Here is a 19591-nt window from a genome sequence, read left to right on the forward strand (position 1 = left end):
AGGAAGTTGAGCTCTGGACTTAGAATGAGGATAAGTAACTCACGTTCCAGCTGTTTGTTTTAGAGAGATTTCATTCTCATTCCAATTTGAGGGAGAATAGAATGTCCTAATACTCCAAAATCTAATCCACTTTTACCTAATGTTCAAATTCTATTCCGGCTCGACTCCTATTACAGTCATAAACTTCAATACCGGTCATAAACCAAACATACATACCCCTAATTTCAAGTGCTCTTGCTTAGTCAGGAGAATGGATTCTAGCCTAGATGGGATCAGAGGGTACACGAATAGGGTGGTTAGAGCACCCCCGCTCTCTCATTGTTGCCAAAAATGTTATAGCGTACGTGATTGGACTCTGCCGAAAATGCTGATACCCAACGTAACATATGTGTTCCTTTAAATTGATGAGCATTACATGTAGTAGATAAAAAATGCATTTATGTAGATCAGCCTAACATGTAACTGGTGTACCGTGTTGAGCAGTTTGCACTGAAGTCACAAATGGATAGCTGTATATATCTCCATCCCAACTGAGATTACAAATACACAAGAAGGAGAAGCTACATGGACTGATGGTTGGGCAGGTGCCTGCAGGCAAAAAATTCCGCTCAAATTGCATTGTGATGCCCATAAATTTCTTTACCGCAAAAGATCATGAAGAAATTGTAATCCTCTTTTGCTGCAAATGAACGTTTCGAAATACAACTTCCAGTATGCATCAACTTTGATGCAATTACAACCATCCTATAGGTAGCAGTAAGTAGAAACTATTACTACTGAACAATTGCTGATTGATTGGCTTTTGCGTAAGTTCTTCTGGATCGCTCTTGGAAGTTTGCAAGGCTTCCAAATCCAGAGGAAAAAAAAAAAAATAGTTGAAAGCATTTCTGTCAGCACCATTATTTTCCAAATGGACTGTACTTCAAATATCAGGAAGCATAAACTTGATTTTGGTAAGGCAATGTTTCAGCTCAAGTAAACAGGCAATACCTGCTGTAGAATGAAATCTAAGGCCTGAAAAAGACTTCCATCACATCAATGTTTTGTACCTGCATGATCCTCTTCCAAATTCAGTAGAATAATTACTCTGCCTGCCTTGCATGCTCGTCTTGCTCAGATTTCTAAGTTCCAAGTTTCTGAAGCTCATTCTGGCAACAGCTTTCTGGTAGATTACTCAAATCTGCCAAAGTTTCTATTGCAAAATCAAGGACTTGTCGACCAAGAACCATACTTCAGGTGCAAAAAAAAAAAAGCATAGAGCCATCAGAACATCTTTTAAATAACTTTAAGAATTCCATGAAATTTCTGGCCTACTGATCTTCAAATATTCAATTCAGATTCATAAGCCACTATTTTGTATTCACTCTATATTGCTAGTTGACTATGCATTTTCAATTTGCAGAGCTTTAATGTTTTGGTCCCTATGCAGCAACCATGCTTTCTTGGTGATTGCCTCTTGTGTCATAAGTTGGAAGCTTCTTCACCAGTAATCCCCACAAGAGCAACTGCCATTGCTGAAATGATGAAACCTAGTAGTATCCCTCAGGATAATATCCCGTCCTTCAATCATAGAAATAAACTTGGCAGCATTGTGACAATCTCCACATACCCTGAGGTTTTTGAATACCCTCAGTGTAGTCCCAGAAAATGTGCTAATCAGCCCAAAAGCAATAGCAAGCTTCTCACTATGCCGCATCAGCATCATCTCCTTCTGCTCCTCACCAACGTCGTGCAATGCAAACTGAAGATCTGGCACATAGCCCACTTTCTTCATCTTCTTCTCCAACTCAGATAATTTTTCATGGATCAAGTTCAATTGCGAGTGAACTCTGTCTCCTGACCTGAACTTATGAACGACACCCCTCACCTCGATCCAACTATACCCTGGTGTTTTTATCACCTCATTCTCCTTCATCAACCTCCTCACCCTAGAGACATCACCCCATCTATTCATGGATGCATAAATGTTAGCCAATTGGACATATGACCCTGCACCCCATGGCTCTAGTTCAACTAATTTTTGAGCAGCAAGCTCAGCAAATTCCAAGTTCTTGTGGACCCTACAAGCCCCCAACAAGGTCCCAAACATGGATGGATGTGGCTTAATGGGCATTGAGTGGATCAAGTGTATTGCTCTCGCCAGCAAACCAGCTCGGCAGAAAAGATCAACCATGCAAGAGTAATGGTCTAATTGAGGCATGATACCATAATCCTTCTCCATCGATTCAAAGTACTGGATTCCAAGATCCAGCAATCCCGTATGGTTGCAAGCAGATAAGACCGCGACAAACGTGATCCAATTGGGCTCCACTCCCTCACTCCTCATCTCATCAAACAATGCTATTGCCTTCACCCCATGTCCATGTTGTGCAAACCCAGAGACCATTGCATTCCATGTGACAATATCCTTTCTACGCATTTCATAAAAGATCTTGCACGCATGATCTAAATCCCCGCATTTACAATACATGCTCACTAGTGAAGTACCGACTGTTGTATCAAAACCAAGCGGCAACTTTAAAACCAACTGGTGGATCAACTTTCCCAATTCCAGAGCTGAAAGATTGCTGCAGGCGAGCAGAGCACTGCTCAGGGTCGATGAATTTGGCCTCACCTCAATGCTCCCCACCATTGTCTTGAAAAGCTTTAACCCATCCTCTGACCGACCATTCTTAACATACCCCGCAACCATAGCATTCCAAGACACCAAATTCCTTACAGGCATTCTGTCAAACAGCTCCAGAGCCTTGTCAATCTTACCACAACTCATGTACCCAGATATCATCGCTGTCCACAGCACAACATCATATCTATCCGGTGCTCGCTTGAAGAATTCCTCCGCGGAGCACATATCGCTGGCTTGCACATATCCAGAGACAATCGCATTCCAAGAAACAGAATTCTTCTGATGCATTGCCAAGAAAAGGTCTTGAGCCTCGTCCATCGCGCCATGCCGGGATAGCCCAGAGACCATGGTATTCCAGGAGACGAGGTCCTTGAAAGGCATGGTTTGAAAGAGGAAGCGGGCGCCGCGAAGGTCAGCATTGAGGAGGTGGCAAGAGAGGAGGGTGTTGTAGGAGACGACATCCGGTTGGGGAATTTGAGCGAACAGTTGGAGGGCTTGTTTCAGTTTTCCGGGCTTCCTGCAGTATCCAGCGAGGAGAGAGTTCCAAGAGATTGTGGTTTTAAGAGGCATGGAGTTGAAGACTCTGAGGGCGGAGACCAAATCTCCATTACGGATGTAGGTAGATATTTCTTTGTTGGAGGAGTGGAGAGACTGGGGCTTGGGTTGGTGGTTGTGGGAGCTTGGTTGTAGAGCGGTCGTGGAGAGGGGGAAGTATTTGTTTGTTATTATTCCGCGAGGGAGGATTTGCTTTGTGCTGCTTACGATGGAAAGGAGCATGTATGGTTGCTATTGCCAGAGAGCCAGCCTGCGTTTCTGTTTCCCCAGATAGTAGAAAGCCAATTTTCATCACAATCACCACTTGGAGGCAAGTTTTCTTTTTCTCCCGCCAGTGGAAAAAAGAAAATAAAATATTTTTTATATTTTTAATAAACTAACTATAAGAAAAAAGTCATTAGGATTAAAAATATTAAAAAAAAAAAAAAAAGCTTTGCATTGATTCTTAACCGATGGAAATGTTGGTTTTCTATATCATACATGATTTTTTATTATCCTTGAAAGATAGAAAAATTATTTTCACAAAAAGACTACTTTTTCTCTCATTTGAAATCTCCAATCAAATATCTCTGATAAAATTGGTTTTAGATCTTAAGCCTCACCATCCTACCTTCCTTCAATTTCATCCGCAAGTTTTGTGATCAAGGATTGTTATTGTCAGGACTTGAGAGGCTCAAACTACGTCGGCCTTCTCAAACTCCCCAAATTTAAGGATTAGATCCCAACACCAATCTCTCACCTTAGAGTTGCCACCAAAAAAAAAAAATCTCTCACCTTAGAGTTAGTCTCGCTCTGCCCCTCCACCTTGACATGCCCTTTTAAAACTTCATCCTCCTCTCCCCAAATATTAATTGTGGAGCCCAGCAATCTTAGAGAATTGGAGACTTTGCAGTTAAGAGATTGGATAGTTTTGATGAATTAGTCTTTGTGCTTATGCTCGTAAGATATCGTTCACTTTGATCCATATCAGATGCTACACAGTTTTATCCTATATACAAGATGTCTCACGAGAAAGAGAGAGCCCCGATCCCATATAAGCCAAAATCTTTCTTGACAGTAGCTCCCTAGTCAATGGAGACTCTGTGTTCATGGATAGGAGGCAAACCCTTCCTTTAACACTCATATTATGGTTAAGAGGTCGGATAACTCAGATAGCTCGAATGAATCAGTCTTTGCATCTATGCTCATGAGATATTATCCATTTTAACCCATATCAGGTGCCACACAATTTTGTCCAATATAAAAGGTACCCATGGGGTAGGAAAAATTTCAATCCCATATAAGCCAGAATCCTCCTTTATATGGGATTGAGAGACGTTCTCTCCCATGAGATGCCTTTTACATAGGACAAAACCGTGCGGTACCTGATATGGGCCAATGTTAAAGAGAATCATAAAAGTAATCCAAGAACACACAAAGAACTCAATGATTAGGAACCAGAGAGAGAGTATTATTCTCTCCTGCATTTGTTATTGATCAATTTCATATCCCACAATGATTACAATGGCCTGTATTTATTGTAATAGAAAACAGAGTCAAACAAAGATGCAATTTCTCTTTCATCTCCCTAACGATCTGCCGTCAATCAAGCTATGCATGACACATGTATCTCCTTTCTTTCTCCAGTAACGACCTCCAACAAACAAAACAAACATTCCCACCTATTCTCATTAACTTCTATGCACCATTTCATAACAAATACTTCCCCCCTTAAGATTCTTTGTCCTTAAGAAAAATTTCGTAACAAATACTTTCCCTCTTAAGATTCCTTGTCCTTCAGGAAAAATGAAGGAAACCTGACGCGCAGTTCATTCGCGAACTCCTATGAGGCATCAGCAGGAGAGTGGCCTCTCCAGTGAATCAAAAGCTGTGTGGCTGCACTATTTTTACGCTTAACCATACGTCGATCTAAGATTTCTTGAGGATAATCATCTTGAATGTGAGAGATGGATGGCAAAGGGAAAACAGGTGCAGTGGTTGGAGAGCCAGGTTTCAACTGAGAGACATGGAAGACATTATGAATGGAGGCTTCCGCAGGCAAATTCAACTTATAAGCAACCTTACCAATTTTATCCAACACCTGATAAGGTCCGTAATACTTAGGTTGGAGTTTTTGATGGAGAGTACAAAGGAAAGTCTATCGATACTATTGCAATTTAAGATATACCCAGTCTCCCACCTCGAACTGCCTGTCTGTTCTGTGTTTATCAACTTGCTCTTTCATGCGATGAAAAGCCCACTGTAGATGGTACTTGAGCACAGCTAAAGCAAATTCACAATCTCGCAGATAAATGTCCACAGCAGAGATGTTGGAATCACCAGAAAAATAAGGTAGATGCAACGGGGAAGGTATGCCATACAAGGCTTCAAAAGGAGTGGTCTGGATGGTGGAGTGAAAGGTGTATTATACCAGAATTGAGCCAAAGACAGCCATTGAATCCAGGAATGGGGTAAGTCCCCTGTCATGCAACAAAGATAACATTGCAAGCACCTGTTGACAACTTTAATTTGCCTATCTGTTTGTGGATGATAGGCTGTGGAGAACTGCAATTGAACTCCCTACAATTTGAAAAGTTCCTTCCAAAAAACTTGTGATAGTACTTGGCAGGCCATGCATCTTATACACATTATCAAAGAAAAGTTTTGCCACCTGTTTAGCTGAGAAAGGATGTTTGAGGCTTATAAAGTGACTGAATTTTGACAAACGGTCCACCACAAAAATCACCGTGCGCCCTTGAGATACTGATAAGCCTTCTATAAAATCCATGGTAATATCACTAAACAAAGTAGATGGAAGGGGTAATGGCTGCAGCAACCCAGGAGAAGGAACCAGCTCATGTTTGAACCGTTGACAAATGGAGCAAGTTCTAATACATTCTCTAACTTCCTTGGTCATACCAGGCTAGTAAAGAATTGAAGCAAGGTGCTTCAATGTTGCAGTCACACTAGAATGGCCACCAGTATTAGAATCATGAAACAACTGTATCAATCCTTTATGTAATTGCTCATTCTTGCCCACCACCAATCTTCCCCTTCTTCTCAATTGCTGATTGTTCCAAGTATAAGCTGGATGTGTAGCTGGATCCTCTAACTTGTCCTTAATCAATTGGGACAAATGAGCATCAGTTTGCCAAGTATTGCTGATCTATTCAAACAAAGCAGCTGGTAAAATTGTTGAAGTTAAAACTTGCAGAGAAAAATGAGGAGCCTTAGACAAAGCATCTGCAACTTTGTTCTCAATGCCCTTCTTATATTTAATCTCATAATCAAATTGCATTAGTTTGGCCATCCATGCCTGCTGAGTGGGAGTACGAAGTGTCTGATCCAATAGATACTTTAAGCTATGGTGATCTATCAGAATCGTGAAATGCTTGGATTGTAAATAATGGTGCCACTTCTTCACTGCAAGCAAGATTGCCAGAAGCTCCCTCTCATAAGTTGATAATAATTGATTTCGATGAGATAATGCCTTACTGATAAAAGCAATTGGATGGCCTGACTGCATGAGAACTGCTCCTATTCTATGCCCCGAAGCATCAGCCTCCACAACAAAGTCTTTAGTAAAATCTGGTTGAGTCAAAATAAGAGCTGTCACCCTGGCTTGTTTAAGGAACTGAAAAGCTTCCCGTGCCTCAGCTGTCCACACAAAAGAGTCCGCTTCAATAAATTTGTCAAAGGCTTGGCTATGGATCCATAATTTTTAACAAACCTTCTATAATATCCAGTAAGGCCTAAGAATCCTTTTAATTGTTTAAGATTTCTGGGTTCTGGCCACTTCTTAACAACATCTACCTTACTCATGTCAGTGTGAACCCCTTTCGAAGATATTATGTGACCTAAATACTCAACCTCCAAGCTGCTAAAAGTACACTTGCTCCTTTTAGCAAATAACTGGTGATCCCCCATGGCCTGCAATACCAACTTAAGATGCAAAATATGCTGGTGTTTGTCAACACTGTAGATAAAAATATCATCAAAGAACACTAAAACAAACTTCCTTAAGAAGGATTTAAAGATAGAATTCATAAGGCTTTGGAAGGTTGCAGGGGCATTAGTCAAACCAAAAGGCATGACAGTGAATTCATAATATCCTTCCTGAGTTTTAAAGGCTGTTTTATAGATATCCCTTTCAAACATTCGAACTTGCCAATAGCCAGATCTAAGATCAATTTTTGAAAAAATTGCAGCTGTTCCCAACTCATCCAACAACTCTTCAATTACTAGAATGGGATATTTATCTTTGATTGTTAAACTGTTAAGACTATATAATCAATGCAAAGCCTCCAAGATCCATCCTTCTTTTTAACAAGAACCACTGGACTAGCATAGGGACTTATACTGTTTTGAATAACCCCTGCCTGCAACATGTCTGATACTAGCTGCTTAATTGCATCTTTTCGAGCAGATGCATATTTGTAAGGCCTTACATTCACTAGCACTGCTCCTTCCTTCAGGTTAATTCTATGGTCATGTGCTCTTTTAGGAGGAAGGTTCGTAGGTTCCTTAAAGAGATCCTCATAGGACTTCAGAACTTCTTCCAATTCAAGCCATGGTTCTTGCACTGTAGCCATATAATAGTATTCTTTTCCTTCATTCTCAAAACTGATATTAACTTCTAGTTCAGGTAGTAAACAAGCATACTGACTACTAAGTTGCAAGCTGTTTAGTTGGCCCATAATTGATTTTCAAGCCTCTCCAAGCAATTCACAAGCTTCCCCATTTAATTGAAAAGTCATCCTCAGGGTTTGGAAGTTCCAAGAAATTTCTCCCAATATAGAAAACCACTGAACTCCCAATATCATATCATAATTATCAAGATTTAAGATATAGACCTCTACTACAAACTTGTTCTCCTGCATAAACCATTCAAATTGCTTGCCAATATATTCACAAGGCAGTTTCTATCCATTGGCTACCTTTACTGAAACTGCAACTGCTGATTCTAGTTTACATTTAAGTTTTTGAGCTACTTTGGTATTCAAAAAATTATGAGTACTGCCTGTATCTATCAATATTCTCAACCTTTTGTTTTAACATCTTTCTTTCAATCTCATTGTCTAAACCCCTTCTATTCTCCACATAGCATTCAATGATAACTGCACATCTATCATTTCTTGAATGTTTAGATCAGATGCCTCAATCTCTTCTTCTTCTTCATCAACTAGTTGCATGATATAAGCCCTCTTTTTCTTGCAATTATGATTAGGTGTATATTTTTCTTCACACCAAAAGCAAAGACCCTTAGCCCTCCTCTCGTCCATATCTTTATTGGTGATTCTGGAATTAGAATTTTTACTTACTGGAGGGTTAATTTTTGGTGCTGCAGCAACGGATGACCAGTTGGTCTTTGGGTCCAAGGTTGGTAATGGTCATTGGTTTAATAGACTGAAAACTGGAGTTTAAGTTTTTTTGATTAGTAACAATAAGACAAGGGATGGTTTTATAAATTGGTTTAGGCTTGTTTTGTATAGTTGCTACGGTTATTTCTTGTAATCTAGCTAAGGAATAGGCTTCTGCAAGAGATTTAGGTTTAAACATCCAACAGGCATTTGAAGCTCATCAACCAATCTAGAAAGGAAAAAACTCAGGGCTTGATCCTCTCAAATTCCAGCTTTAGGATATAGTTCATCAAAAGAATCCAAGTAACTTTGCAAAGAGCTTACCTATTTAAGGTTCCACAAGTCAGCCAGAAGGTCTTCAAAAGCATTACTCCCAAATCTAGCTATCAAAGCAACAACATATGTTTCCCAATCTTCATAGGCCACATTTCCCTTAATCTTGATAAAACCTTGGTGCCGTTGCAGAGCTTTACCTTCCAAATGTAATGCTGCAATCTTGACACGTTCATCCACGGGAACACCAGCCACTTCAAAGAAGTAATCTGCCCTGAGAAGCCACCCTTTCAATCCTTCACCATCAAATCTTGAAAATTCAAGCTTTGTGGAATGGCTCCACCCACGCTTGATTCTTCCATCTCGATTTTCCCTCTCTTCCTCTTCAACAGGCCTTTCACCCACTCTCTCCATATTCTGTAAGCTGAGACCAACAATCAAGCTCTTGATCTCATCAAAAGCCTGTTGATGTCTCACTTTTGTCCACCTTCGCAATTGATCTTGTCGAAGCTCCAGCTCCTCCATCATTGCGACCAGTCTTCTTTCTCAATCATGCAATCGAGTTCCTTCCGCCATTGCCAAGGACCGCAAGCTTTGATACCAATGTTAAAGGGAATCACAGAAGCAATCCAAGAACACACAAGAACTCAATGATTAGGAACCAGAAAGAGGGTATTATTCTCTTCTGCATTTGTTATTGATAAATTTCACATCCCACAATGATTACAATGGCCTGTATTTATTGTAACAGAAAGTAGAGTCAAACAGAGATGCAATTTCTCTCTCATCTCCCTGACGATCTACCGTCAATCAAGCTATGCATGACACGTGTATCCCTTTTCTTTCCCCAGTAATCTCCGACAATCAAACAACGCACCGTTTCATAACAGCCAAAGCGGACAATGCTTCATGAGCATAGGCATAAAGATCAATCCCTTCGATCTCTTTATTAGATGTATATCCTAAAAGTTAATATGACTGATACATTATAATAAATCTAGAACATAATTTTATATTTAATATATTAATATGATCAATAAAAAGATTTTTTTTTTCATTCAAGTGTAATGTGTCCTTAATCGTCCATGAAATTAGCTTCGATACATATTCTCAAAGTGTTGAGAATTAAAGATATATATTTAATTTCTAAATACTCTCGGTCATAGGATCATCATGAAGACGATGATGGATCCGGACAGACTGACGTACAAATCACTTTCTTTAGGATAGATGGATCTCTAATCTACTGTGTAGAGACACAGGACGATAAGTGCGGATGGTTGTTAGAGAACAACTGACACTGAGCGTGACCATACGAGAGATCATTTGGATTTCTATTTAATCGTCAGTGATTATCTCGATGCTGTAATTGTGTGACTGGTCTTTTGACTTAAGATGGTACTGCTACTCGCAGTGAGACTGCTGGAGTTTGATTGACACATAAACATGGATCTCAATGAGCCTTTGTAGTGGATGTTGACGACAGTTGGTCCACTGTAGGAGTGGGGTGCGCATCAAGATAGAATCTATCGACCTTGATAGAGAGTAGTCCTATAAGATTTGAAAGGTTAAGTCCAAGAGTCTGTGGCCACAGCAGAGTGATTGATGAAAAAAAAATTTCATAGACATCACATCTGGATTTGAGCTAATCAAATCTATCATATGACTGATGTTGAGGTTTGACGATTTATCTATGACCTGCCATCTAGTCGGGACTCACGATAGAGGGACTGAATCACATGTTAACTGCACCTAGAGGTTCATTTCAGTTCTACTGGATTGCCACTATATACTGCTAGGTGTCACTGGTAATTATGAGAGCTCACTAGGGTTGTTCCAGATCGACAATCTTTGTTGAGTTAGAATGAAATTATTCCGACCCATTGAAAAGAGTTTCAATGATACGATGATAGAGATCATTGTATGTCTCACTACTAGATAAAATTGAACCTATGAGGTTACATAACAAAGAGATTAGGCCTGAAATAAGTAATTGAGCTTATGAAGTATCAATTGGGTTTAGAGAAACTCATTGAGTTCATGGTAACCTTCCTAGCACATAGTTGGACCTAATTTCTCTTTCTGTTGGGATTACTTATTTGATAAATTAATTCTAACTTAATTATCTACTAATAACCTATATGAATAAGATTCATGAGACTTCAATTGTTGGGTATTCAAGGTTATGGATTACATAAATTAAAGGTGCAAGTCCCTTATGAATCTCCTTGATAGTTATTATGGGGTGCCACTTTGATTTGATCAATTTGGACGTGTCCATTAATTAGAGAGCCTTTGATTTTCATATGGGGTGTCTCTTGGATGCAAAAGAGGATGTCTAATTATGGATGCAAGGGTTCCAATAGTTGGCACCTAATGAGTTTCTTAATGTAAGTTGGATAACTTAAGTTAATAGGAATCCTAATGCAAGTAAGACTTGTATTATAATATTGAATAGGATTCAATCCTTATGCTTATTTAAAGAAATCTCCCCTAAGGTCTCTAGAGCATCAAAACTAGTAGCCCCTCATACCCAAAGGCTCTCCCCACGCCCTCTCTTCCTCTCTCTTTCTCTTCTTTTGGATGTTCTATACACTCCTTTCTTGGGACGCGCGTCCTAAGGAGTTCCATGCCCAAAGGAGTTTGGGTACCTCTTCCTTGCTAGTTTCTAGCATCTAGTAGCAGTACATAGCAAGGAGAAACTTTAGAGAAGAGGAGAAGAAGAAAATCAAGGAAAAAGATCAAGTGTTGATCGTGATCTTGGCTTCGTTCAGATTCAGCGTGCTGAATTTTGAAAAATCAAAATTCAGATTATAGAGGACTGTTCCAAACTGATCCCAAATGGATACTCATAGAGGCCAGATATTTGTGCAGCTAACAAAGAGCCTCATCTCTTTCAGATTCAGTTTTGAAAAAAGAGACTGCGAAACAAATATGTGATTTGATCATAATTTGAATTTCAGCATATATCAATTTTAACAGATGAAATACATCCATGTAGTTTTATGTTTTTATGCATGCAAAATTCAGATTAAAAATATTTTAATCTTATTTTTCACTGCAGTGTTTAGAAAATAAAAATTTTGAAATACATATGCATGCACCAAACCCCGAATTCCAACACCCTTGATCCTAATATTGATGGTAGAGAAAGGGTCTATTGGAATAATATTTAAAACTAGATATAATTTTAAAAAAGTAATAAGAATTTTGATTGCAAAAAATATTGTAAATAACTCACGAAAATTTAAAAATAAAAATTGATGATTAAGCAAACCGAAAGCATGCGAGGCACTACCTCAAGACATTCCCACCTGTCGTGAGAAAAGTAATAAAATTTTTTATTATAAAAAAATATTATAAATAACTCAAAAAAATTAAAAATAAAAAATGATGATTAAGCAAATCAGAAGCGTGCAAAACATCGTCCTAAAGCGTATTCCCATCCCTTATATAGAAATATCTAAAAAAACCACCTCAAGATACGACTGGCTCCTTTAGTAAGGAGCCCAACGATCAAAATCTTTAATACAGAATCCAACGATCATAAAAGTAAAAATAAGAGAAAATGCACATGACCATTGGTAATTAAAAATCCAACAATCAAAAATTAAAAGCATGATAATAAAAAATTAAAATATTTTAAATTAAAATATTTAAAAAAATATTATAAAATTTTTTTGAATTTTTCTCCGACAAAATCTACCTTCTATCCGTGAACACAGAGTCCTCCTTGACTAAAGTAGTTATAGTTACTATTATGAGAGAACGGCATCTTTAATTTTACATCGATTGTTAGTCAAAAAAAATTTTATCTTATATGAGATAGAAACTTTTTCTCCCTCATAAGATATTTTTTATATAGGACAAAATATGTAGTACTTAATACAGACTAAAATCAATAATATCTCACGAGCATAAATACAGAGCTTAATCCATCCGGTCCCTTGACCGCAACGGAGACCATTGCTTGGTACAATGATAAATGCTTGGGCTGACAACCAAAAATTAGATTTGTTGCCAAGAAAACATCCAGGTAATATGTTTTTTTAAGCAACCTCGCGGTATCCTACCACCACTACCCACCTATGAGATTCCTGTTTTCCTTCTTTTTTATTGTAAACATGTGTTCTTAACTAAGTATGCATGCCCTTTGGAGTTGTTTGAAATTGTAAATAGATTTACTTTGAGAAAGGACTGATTTTACTCCAACTGAAACACAACCACGTGCTCTCACAAATTACCTTCTTACATCACACATGACCTACAAGTCCATTAGCGCATTTTTCAAGTAGCTGAAGAAATAAAAGATGATAATCAGCTGCATTTAAATTATTAATTTATTGATTAAATAATTAATCAATTTATATAAAATTGAAAGAAATACAACACTCGGGAGGAGAGGCTTAAAAAACTCAAAGTCTCTACAAGGTTATGTTGAAGGAAAAAGAGAGAGAGAGAGAGAGTATTGAAACCCTCCTCCCATGGAAGCCGCTATTATACAACAATAAATATTTTGAGACTAGATATCTCTCATTTGATCTGCCTTGCACCCATAATATGAAAGATGTCGGGGCTTCTAAAACCCTGGTAAAATTGAGAGGTCTGCAATCCCTTTGGGCAGATCAGCAATTCTCTTAAGAAGTGCAAGCCTGTTGTTCCTGATCTTTTGGTCCTCCTGTTGAGGGACACAAGTGCATGAGATTTCACTTCCACCCAAAATGAGGAGAAAAAAAAAGGAAAAGTGAACTATGGTTGTCGAAAGCTGCAACCAGGCATGCAAAGAACAATAAATAATGATATGTTAGCAAGAACTGATCCATGAATCTAAAATTTTCCTATTGACCAAGGTAGTGAAAAGGACTAGCAAGGCTGGTCGATGAAGGTGATAAGGCAGCTGCCTAGGAAGGGAAGTCTCGAATATTTCAAATATGCACCCCTAAGCTTACATGTATGTACATGAACTGCATACACGAGGTATGAAAAGCTGATCTAATTGTGTGTGTGTGTGTGTGTGTGTTGCATCCTTTTTCAGTATAGATTCATTGTCAAACATATAATTCACAAGAAGACAAGTTCAAAAATCACCAAATTTTGTAAGAACTAAACATTAACAAAAACATATTGTCAAGATAATGTTACAATGCTAATAATAATATTATTGATATGTGGACTTGAAACACACAAATAATAACAACAATTCGACTGGAAAAAGCATCCAGACTGCAAACAGGGAAATGAATATAACAAGCGTAACAAGAAGGCTGGACTGCTGTGTGCTCGAGATTGGAAACAGAGGAAAAAGCAAGGAAAGAAGGAATGGCTGAACTGGGACAACAGAGAAGAGAGGAAGAGGAAGGGACGGTGGGACTTGGAAACAGAGAAAAGAGGCTCCTGTTCTTTTCCTGTTTTACTTTCCTGGCGTGTAAAATTGATGCAGCTCCACCTGGAATGGGCTACAAAGATAGATCCAAGTCTAAGTTACCCTGCTAAGTAGTGATTCAACATAGATTTTACATCTTAGAACCAAGCCACTTACGCAACTAGTAACAGAATATTCTCAGCAAGTTTCTTTTACCATTAAATTAGAGTGATGAATCTAGATCATGTTGCCAATAGACCAGGATATATCAGAAGGCAATAAGAAGGAAGCTTACCGCCATAACATAAACATTGTCAAAGAAATCTTCAAGTGGTTGTAGCAACAGTAAAGATGCCATTACAAAAATATCAATATCAACACCTGAAAGATGTACATAGAATACAGAAGCCATGTGAGCATCGCATAGAATACAGAAGCCATGTGAGGATCGCACTAGGAAGCACAGCATAGGAATCAAGATGGTGATGAGAAATAATACCACAATGGCTTTAAGATTATAATTCAAATTACAAAAGGAATTGCAGGTACCAGGATGGATTTTAGTTGCTACAGCCAAGTATGCACTCCACAATGCTCGTTCTTCATTTTTCTCAAATGCAGCCTCATTTACCTATTCAACAATTTCACTTGAGGTTACTGGGCTGGATTTAGATTGTTGTGTTCTTTTCTTTTTTTTTTTAAAAGAACTTTGTAGCTTGTCAACTAGATTAAAAATGATTTCTGTACTGATCAGGATTCTCACACACCCTCACTGATATCCAAAACCAACACTGCCACAAGAATGCATAAAATTATTTTGTGTTGTTTGATTTTATCAGCAGCACCATATTACAAACTCCAAGCCACAGGATAATAAAAGAATGAAGTCTTACTTATACAGTGTTCCAATTTTATTGCAAGAAACAAGAAGGCTTTCCAGATTAGTATATAACAAATTACAAGGAGTTTAGCAAGCAAGAATTTGAAACATAACAAAGTACAAAACGTGATTTTAGATAAGGATAGTATTGAAACTTGAATACATCAGCTTGCATATATGAACTTGAATCACATGAATATGAATTGATCATCTTATGTTTAAAGAAACAATTATTCTCTTAAAACTTCCTTTAGTTGTGGAAGGTGAAGGCAACCAATTAGTCTAGCTTACTTGTTTGCTTTGCAGATATTCCATTTTAAACGTGCCTTGTGTTTTCTCCCAGAAACCAGTTGCATTTTCATAATTTCATGGCAAGAAGAAGGAAGGGCATTCTAAAGCATTATCATTTATAATTTCTTTTTGTCAAAACAATAAGTACTCTGATATTATTTCACTAAATATCAGGTAGTGTTCTTACATTAGCTGCTCCTTTAAGAAGGATTTTTGATCATGGGCAATATGTTGGACAGCTTCATGTGACTATTTCTCTATAGTTTATAAAAAAAATCCATTTATTTTCAACACACTATTGCATCTTCATATAAAGGCTGGACAAGAAAGTAGGGAATCCATAATGATGACCCTATATGTGACTCTTAAGAATGCAATTTGCATAATAATTCACATAAACCTGGCTTAATTAAGACATAAGATCACTTCTTGAAAGCAAACTTCTTTATTTAGTCTCTGTGGTATTGTATCCTACTATTCATAACATGATGATAGGTCATACTATAGAGGTGATTGACATTGCAATATCAATGCCAACTCTTTATGGTCAATACGTAACCCGACCATTGCCTTGACTTATTTATTTCTTCACATGCATGGTTGGGGCCGCATGGGAAATTTAGGCAAGTGTAGCTTGATAAACATTGTCAATCTAGATCTCATCAGCTTAAGCTTTTGGAATCAAGGCATTTATTAGCAAGCCAATAGGTTGTAGACTAATGTAACTGAAGGACCCACATAAGTCGCAATTATTACCTCCAAATCAGCATTGATGTCCTTCCCACGAATAATTCTTGTTGGCCGTGAATACGCTTCAATTACTTTTGGAAAAATATCACCTCTAGACAAGACTTCCATCTGCATTGAGAATAGATGTTCGTGAGCTGATATTCATTACTTTACTAATTAAAATAAAACCTTAAATTGATAACATTCAAGAAATGTTCATATGGATGATTTGAGCTATACACTACTAGATTGCTGTAATAGTGGTAGCTTGATTGACAAGTGGTGCCTAATCACTTAAGAAGTGCCTTTTAAAACATCAAGTAAATGTTTAGTCAGCAAAGTCCATTAGATATCTTCTTTTACATATAGGAGGTGTTTATATCAGTAATACATTTAAATTCTGAGACAGGAAAATTGATGAAAGCCTAGTAAATTCAGCTGTTTATGTTTTATAAATCCAGTACTCAGAATACCCATAAAAAAAAAAAAAAAGAGAAAGAGAAAAGCTAACAAAATGTAATGATTGCATTGCAATTTTTTTTTGGTTTATTTACATGGCATGCATTGCATAAGCTTGAACTTTTGCATGTAAACACATACATATACATAAAAGAGATGAAGCATCCTTTCCAGCAACTATCTACAAGAAAGCCACCTAATTGCTTTTCTCAAATCAAGTACTTGGCTAAATCATACATACTCTTTGCATCCTTCCTCTAATTTTCAATTTCTTCAGCGTTTTTTGTTTATATCTTAATATGTAATATTTTGTTCCCATCAAGAACTCTATTCTTTACCATTTCTCATCATCACTGTCATCTTACTTTTTTGTCCCCATACAGGCCCATATTTTTGTTGTCTCTTTTTACTTCTAATTTTCATAATAATGTTACCCCACATGCATGCATCTACAGCTTCTGAATCATGAAGCCATCCTTTTAATAATTATAAATTTAAAGTCACAATTCCAAACAAGGCTTACGTCTAACAAAATATACAATCTTCCTATATTCTTACATATTTAGCAGTCCATTTTAACCATTTTGACAATTATATCATCATTTAAATGTCAAAAGAACTTATCAATTTTATTTGGCACTCATAATACTTGAAAGTTTAAATAGTAAAATTTGGACTAAAGCAACCCGTAGTGAGAATTCCAAACTTGTATGCTGAGTGTTAAATCTTTAGGTTGAAGCAAGCAGAACACTACACCTCAGAATGCCAGTATGCTACAAGTATTATTCTGTTATCTTGAGCAGTCAAAAAGACTTCATAGGTATTTTTGCTTTTGGTACCATCACTTCCCAGCTCTTGAACCTGTATCTATTGCATCCATGTGGGAAGATCTAAAAAGAACTTCATGGAGGCTTGTACCTTATGAAAGAATGCATGGAATCTTTTAGTTTGGAAGGGAAACTTTGGAAATTGATATTAAGCTAGTCTGTTGCAGCTTTTGAAAATGTAACATAAATTGATAGATAATGATATTTTTCATAGTCCTACTCGGTGATCGCTGAACCGACCCAAACCGAGAAGGTTTGGCCCATATTGAACTATATTGATGCTGGCTCGGGATGGCTTAGCCGCTTAGGTAGGTTCATATGTAAAATCTCTCCCACCTCACCCATTTGATGGTTCGAGAGAAGGCTCTCTCTCTCAATTGCTCGCTTCATGGACGCTGAAGGCTCTCTCTCTCTCTCATTTGCTCGCTTCATGGAAGCTGCCTTCAATAGTAACAAGCCCTCGTCAGTCATCGCCATCAAGGCCCTTGTCAGTCATCCCTATCGAAGCCTTCATCCCCATCGAAGCCCTCATCCGATGAGTCTCTTCCTCTCTCCGTCTCCCTCCCCCCCAACCCTCCGCCCCTCTCTCTCCCTCCCTCTCCTTCTCCCTCTCCCCCTTCCTCTCCTTGTATCGGTATACTCCAGCACAGCACAATACAGACCCATACAGTAACATACTGGTATCCAACTGGAACAAATCACTGTACCATCTCGGTGAACCTTGGTCCTACTAAATTAGAGAAATATATTTTCACAAATCCATCACAAAGAACAATAGCAAAAGAGCATAGCTTAGCAAGAAGTGTTTGAAGGAAAAACATGTAGAGCATGTCTCTTGGATGACCTTATATGTACATGATGAAAATTTGAAAAAACAAAATCAAGACTAATGATGAAGGTTGCGATCTTTTAAAGGAATAGATGAAAAACTGTAGTTTAAAAAGCGGCCCTAGGAAGTTGAAATTAAGCTTAAAAAGTGTCATAACTAATTTGAGAATAAAAAATGAAAACATTGATCCATTTGATGACACAACTACAATTAAGATGAATACTTCTTGCCTTGATGAATATGCATGAGTAAGCCCACAAATTGATACAAAAGAAACTTTAAAATATCAAAATGACCAAAAGTCACTTACTTCCATTGCTGATTGTGCTGCCAGACAAGGCCAATTTGCACGCTCTGCAAGTATGGAATGGACTATTTCAGCACTTATGCCCTTATCCACCTGAGATAAAACATAATCACTAAATATAATTCCAAAACAAAATCACCATACACACACACACACCAGCACATGCTTATCAAAAAAAATAATAATAAAAAAATCAAAAAAAAAGTGGGGAGGGGAAGCTGGAGAGAGAGAGAGTTTAAGAGAAGACAAGATTTGTTGAAGATTTTGCTGGGAGAAGGAAAAGCTGCCATATTTAAAAGAGAGAAAAAGAAAGAGATAGGGACTTTGCTGGAGTTTTCTTTTGAGTGTGGTTTCAATGTGTCATGGAGTTCCAATATGTATAGAGATTATTTTATTTTAAGAGCTCAATTTCATTAAAGATTAAATTTGTTAAGAGGTTTGAAAAAAAAAGTCAAAATTTCCAGGATAGAAAATAAGACTCACAGCAGATGAGCAAAACACACCTTTTATATAGCATATTTAAGAGGTAGGGGCACCATGTCTCCACATTTTCCCACATTGGCTCCATCTACAAAGTCATTTTCATTTTTTTCTCTACTATATTTAATGTGAAGGTTTCTTTTAGAGTGCAACTATAGGAAGGAGCCTAATCACACCCTAAGTCCAGCTACAAACCTCCTGTCATTATAATAGTGTGTGTGTGTGTGTGTGTAGATATATAGATATACATATACTCACGTGGATTGTTCCTGAAAAATTAGTTCAATAGCATTTAAATAGGATAATGTGGTTGTTATTCATCCGCAATCAGGGTGCTTCTTATTATTTTAATGTGAACTTTGCTACCAAATGTGTTGTAAATTAAAATTTTTAATTACTAAATTCAAAAAGATTAGTTAACAACAACTCATCTGCTGACAATGACTAAGCATTAAGAATGATGGTTATTAATTACCCTCTAACCTGGCTTCTGATAATGAAATTCATACTTTGATCTTCATTGGTTAATGAACAGTGGTCTTAGTGAAATTTTAAAAGAGAAGTCAATCCTTAAAATATATATATATATATATATATATATATATATATATATATATATATATTAGCAGCATAC

At 37.5% G+C, this 19591-nt stretch overlaps 4 protein-coding genes across 8 annotated transcripts in view; all 4 read right to left on the bottom strand.

Annotated features, from left to right (window-relative positions):
- Positions 1-655: 655 nt before the first annotated feature.
- On the bottom strand, positions 656-3563 carry LOC105054749 (pentatricopeptide repeat-containing protein At4g16835, mitochondrial). The gene has a single exon (XM_010936336.4). It carries the CDS (start codon positions 3401-3403, stop codon positions 1481-1483), a length of 1923 nt encoding a protein of 640 aa, XP_010934638.1. The 5' UTR covers positions 3404-3563; the 3' UTR covers positions 656-1480.
- A 959-nt stretch (positions 3564-4522) lies between these two features.
- LOC109506446 (uncharacterized) lies at positions 4523-9521 on the bottom strand. 2 transcript variants are annotated; one of them, XM_073247121.1, is made up of 2 exons: positions 8845-9521; positions 4523-6817 (listed from the first exon to the last, which is right to left on the bottom strand). In XM_073247121.1, the coding sequence occupies exon 1, from the start codon at positions 9319-9321 to the stop codon at positions 8845-8847; it is 477 nt and encodes a 158-aa protein (XP_073103222.1). In that variant the 5' UTR covers positions 9322-9521; the 3' UTR covers positions 4523-6817. The 2 variants fall into 2 exon arrangements, with proteins under 2 accessions (XP_073103222.1, XP_019709547.1); XM_019853988.3 differs by having other exon boundaries at positions 4523-7102.
- On the bottom strand, positions 5004-6077 carry LOC140852830 (uncharacterized). The gene is made up of 3 exons (XM_073246389.1): positions 5832-6077; positions 5349-5561; positions 5004-5261 (listed from the first exon to the last, which is right to left on the bottom strand). Exons 1-3 carry the CDS (start codon positions 6075-6077, stop codon positions 5004-5006), a joined length of 717 nt encoding a protein of 238 aa, XP_073102490.1.
- Positions 9522-13115: 3594 nt separating the features above from the next.
- LOC105054750 (glycine--tRNA ligase, chloroplastic/mitochondrial 2) overlaps positions 13116-19591 on the bottom strand; it is a 52890-nt gene continuing 46414 nt past the window's right edge. For 2 of the 4 annotated variants that reach the window (XM_029267506.2, XM_010936337.4), the window contains 5 exons: positions 18481-18570; positions 16083-16184; positions 14705-14786; positions 14451-14536; positions 13116-13471 (listed from right to left, as the gene is read on the bottom strand). In XM_029267506.2, the coding sequence (XP_029123339.1) occupies positions 13373-13471; positions 14451-14536; positions 14705-14786; positions 16083-16184; positions 18481-18570 (459 nt within the window). In that variant the 3' untranslated portion in view covers positions 13116-13372. Of the gene's footprint in view, positions 13472-14450; positions 14537-14704; positions 14787-16082; positions 16185-18480; positions 18571-19591 lie in introns of those variants that run through there. The other 2 variants (XR_003802216.2, XR_012135742.1) reach the window with 2 other exon arrangements.

This window comes from Elaeis guineensis, chromosome 12 (genome assembly GCF_000442705.2).
Source record: "Elaeis guineensis isolate ETL-2024a chromosome 12, EG11, whole genome shotgun sequence".
Taxonomy (NCBI): Eukaryota; Viridiplantae; Streptophyta; class Magnoliopsida; order Arecales; family Arecaceae; genus Elaeis; species Elaeis guineensis.

What these genes read in the sequence shown, in the direction of transcription:
- LOC105054749 (XM_010936336.4), bottom strand. Translation starts at nt 3,403, where the DNA reads ATGCTCCTTTCCATCGTAAGCAGCACAAAGCAAATCCTCCCTCGCGGA.
- LOC109506446 (XM_073247121.1), bottom strand. Translation starts at nt 9,321, where the DNA reads ATGATGGAGGAGCTGGAGCTTCGACAAGATCAATTGCGAAGGTGGACA.
- LOC140852830 (XM_073246389.1), bottom strand. Translation starts at nt 6,077, where the DNA reads ATGACCAAGGAAGTTAGAGAATGTATTAGAACTTGCTCCATTTGTCAA. An exon ending in ATCCTTTCTCAGCTAAACAG is followed by an intron (nt 5,562 to 5,831) that starts GTGGCAAAACTT and finishes TCCACCATCCAG; the next exon opens with ACCACTCCTTTTGAAGCCTT. An exon ending in AGTTCGAGGTGGGAGACTGG is followed by an intron (nt 5,262 to 5,348) that starts GTATATCTTAAA and finishes GGACCTTATCAG; the next exon opens with GTGTTGGATAAAATTGGTAA.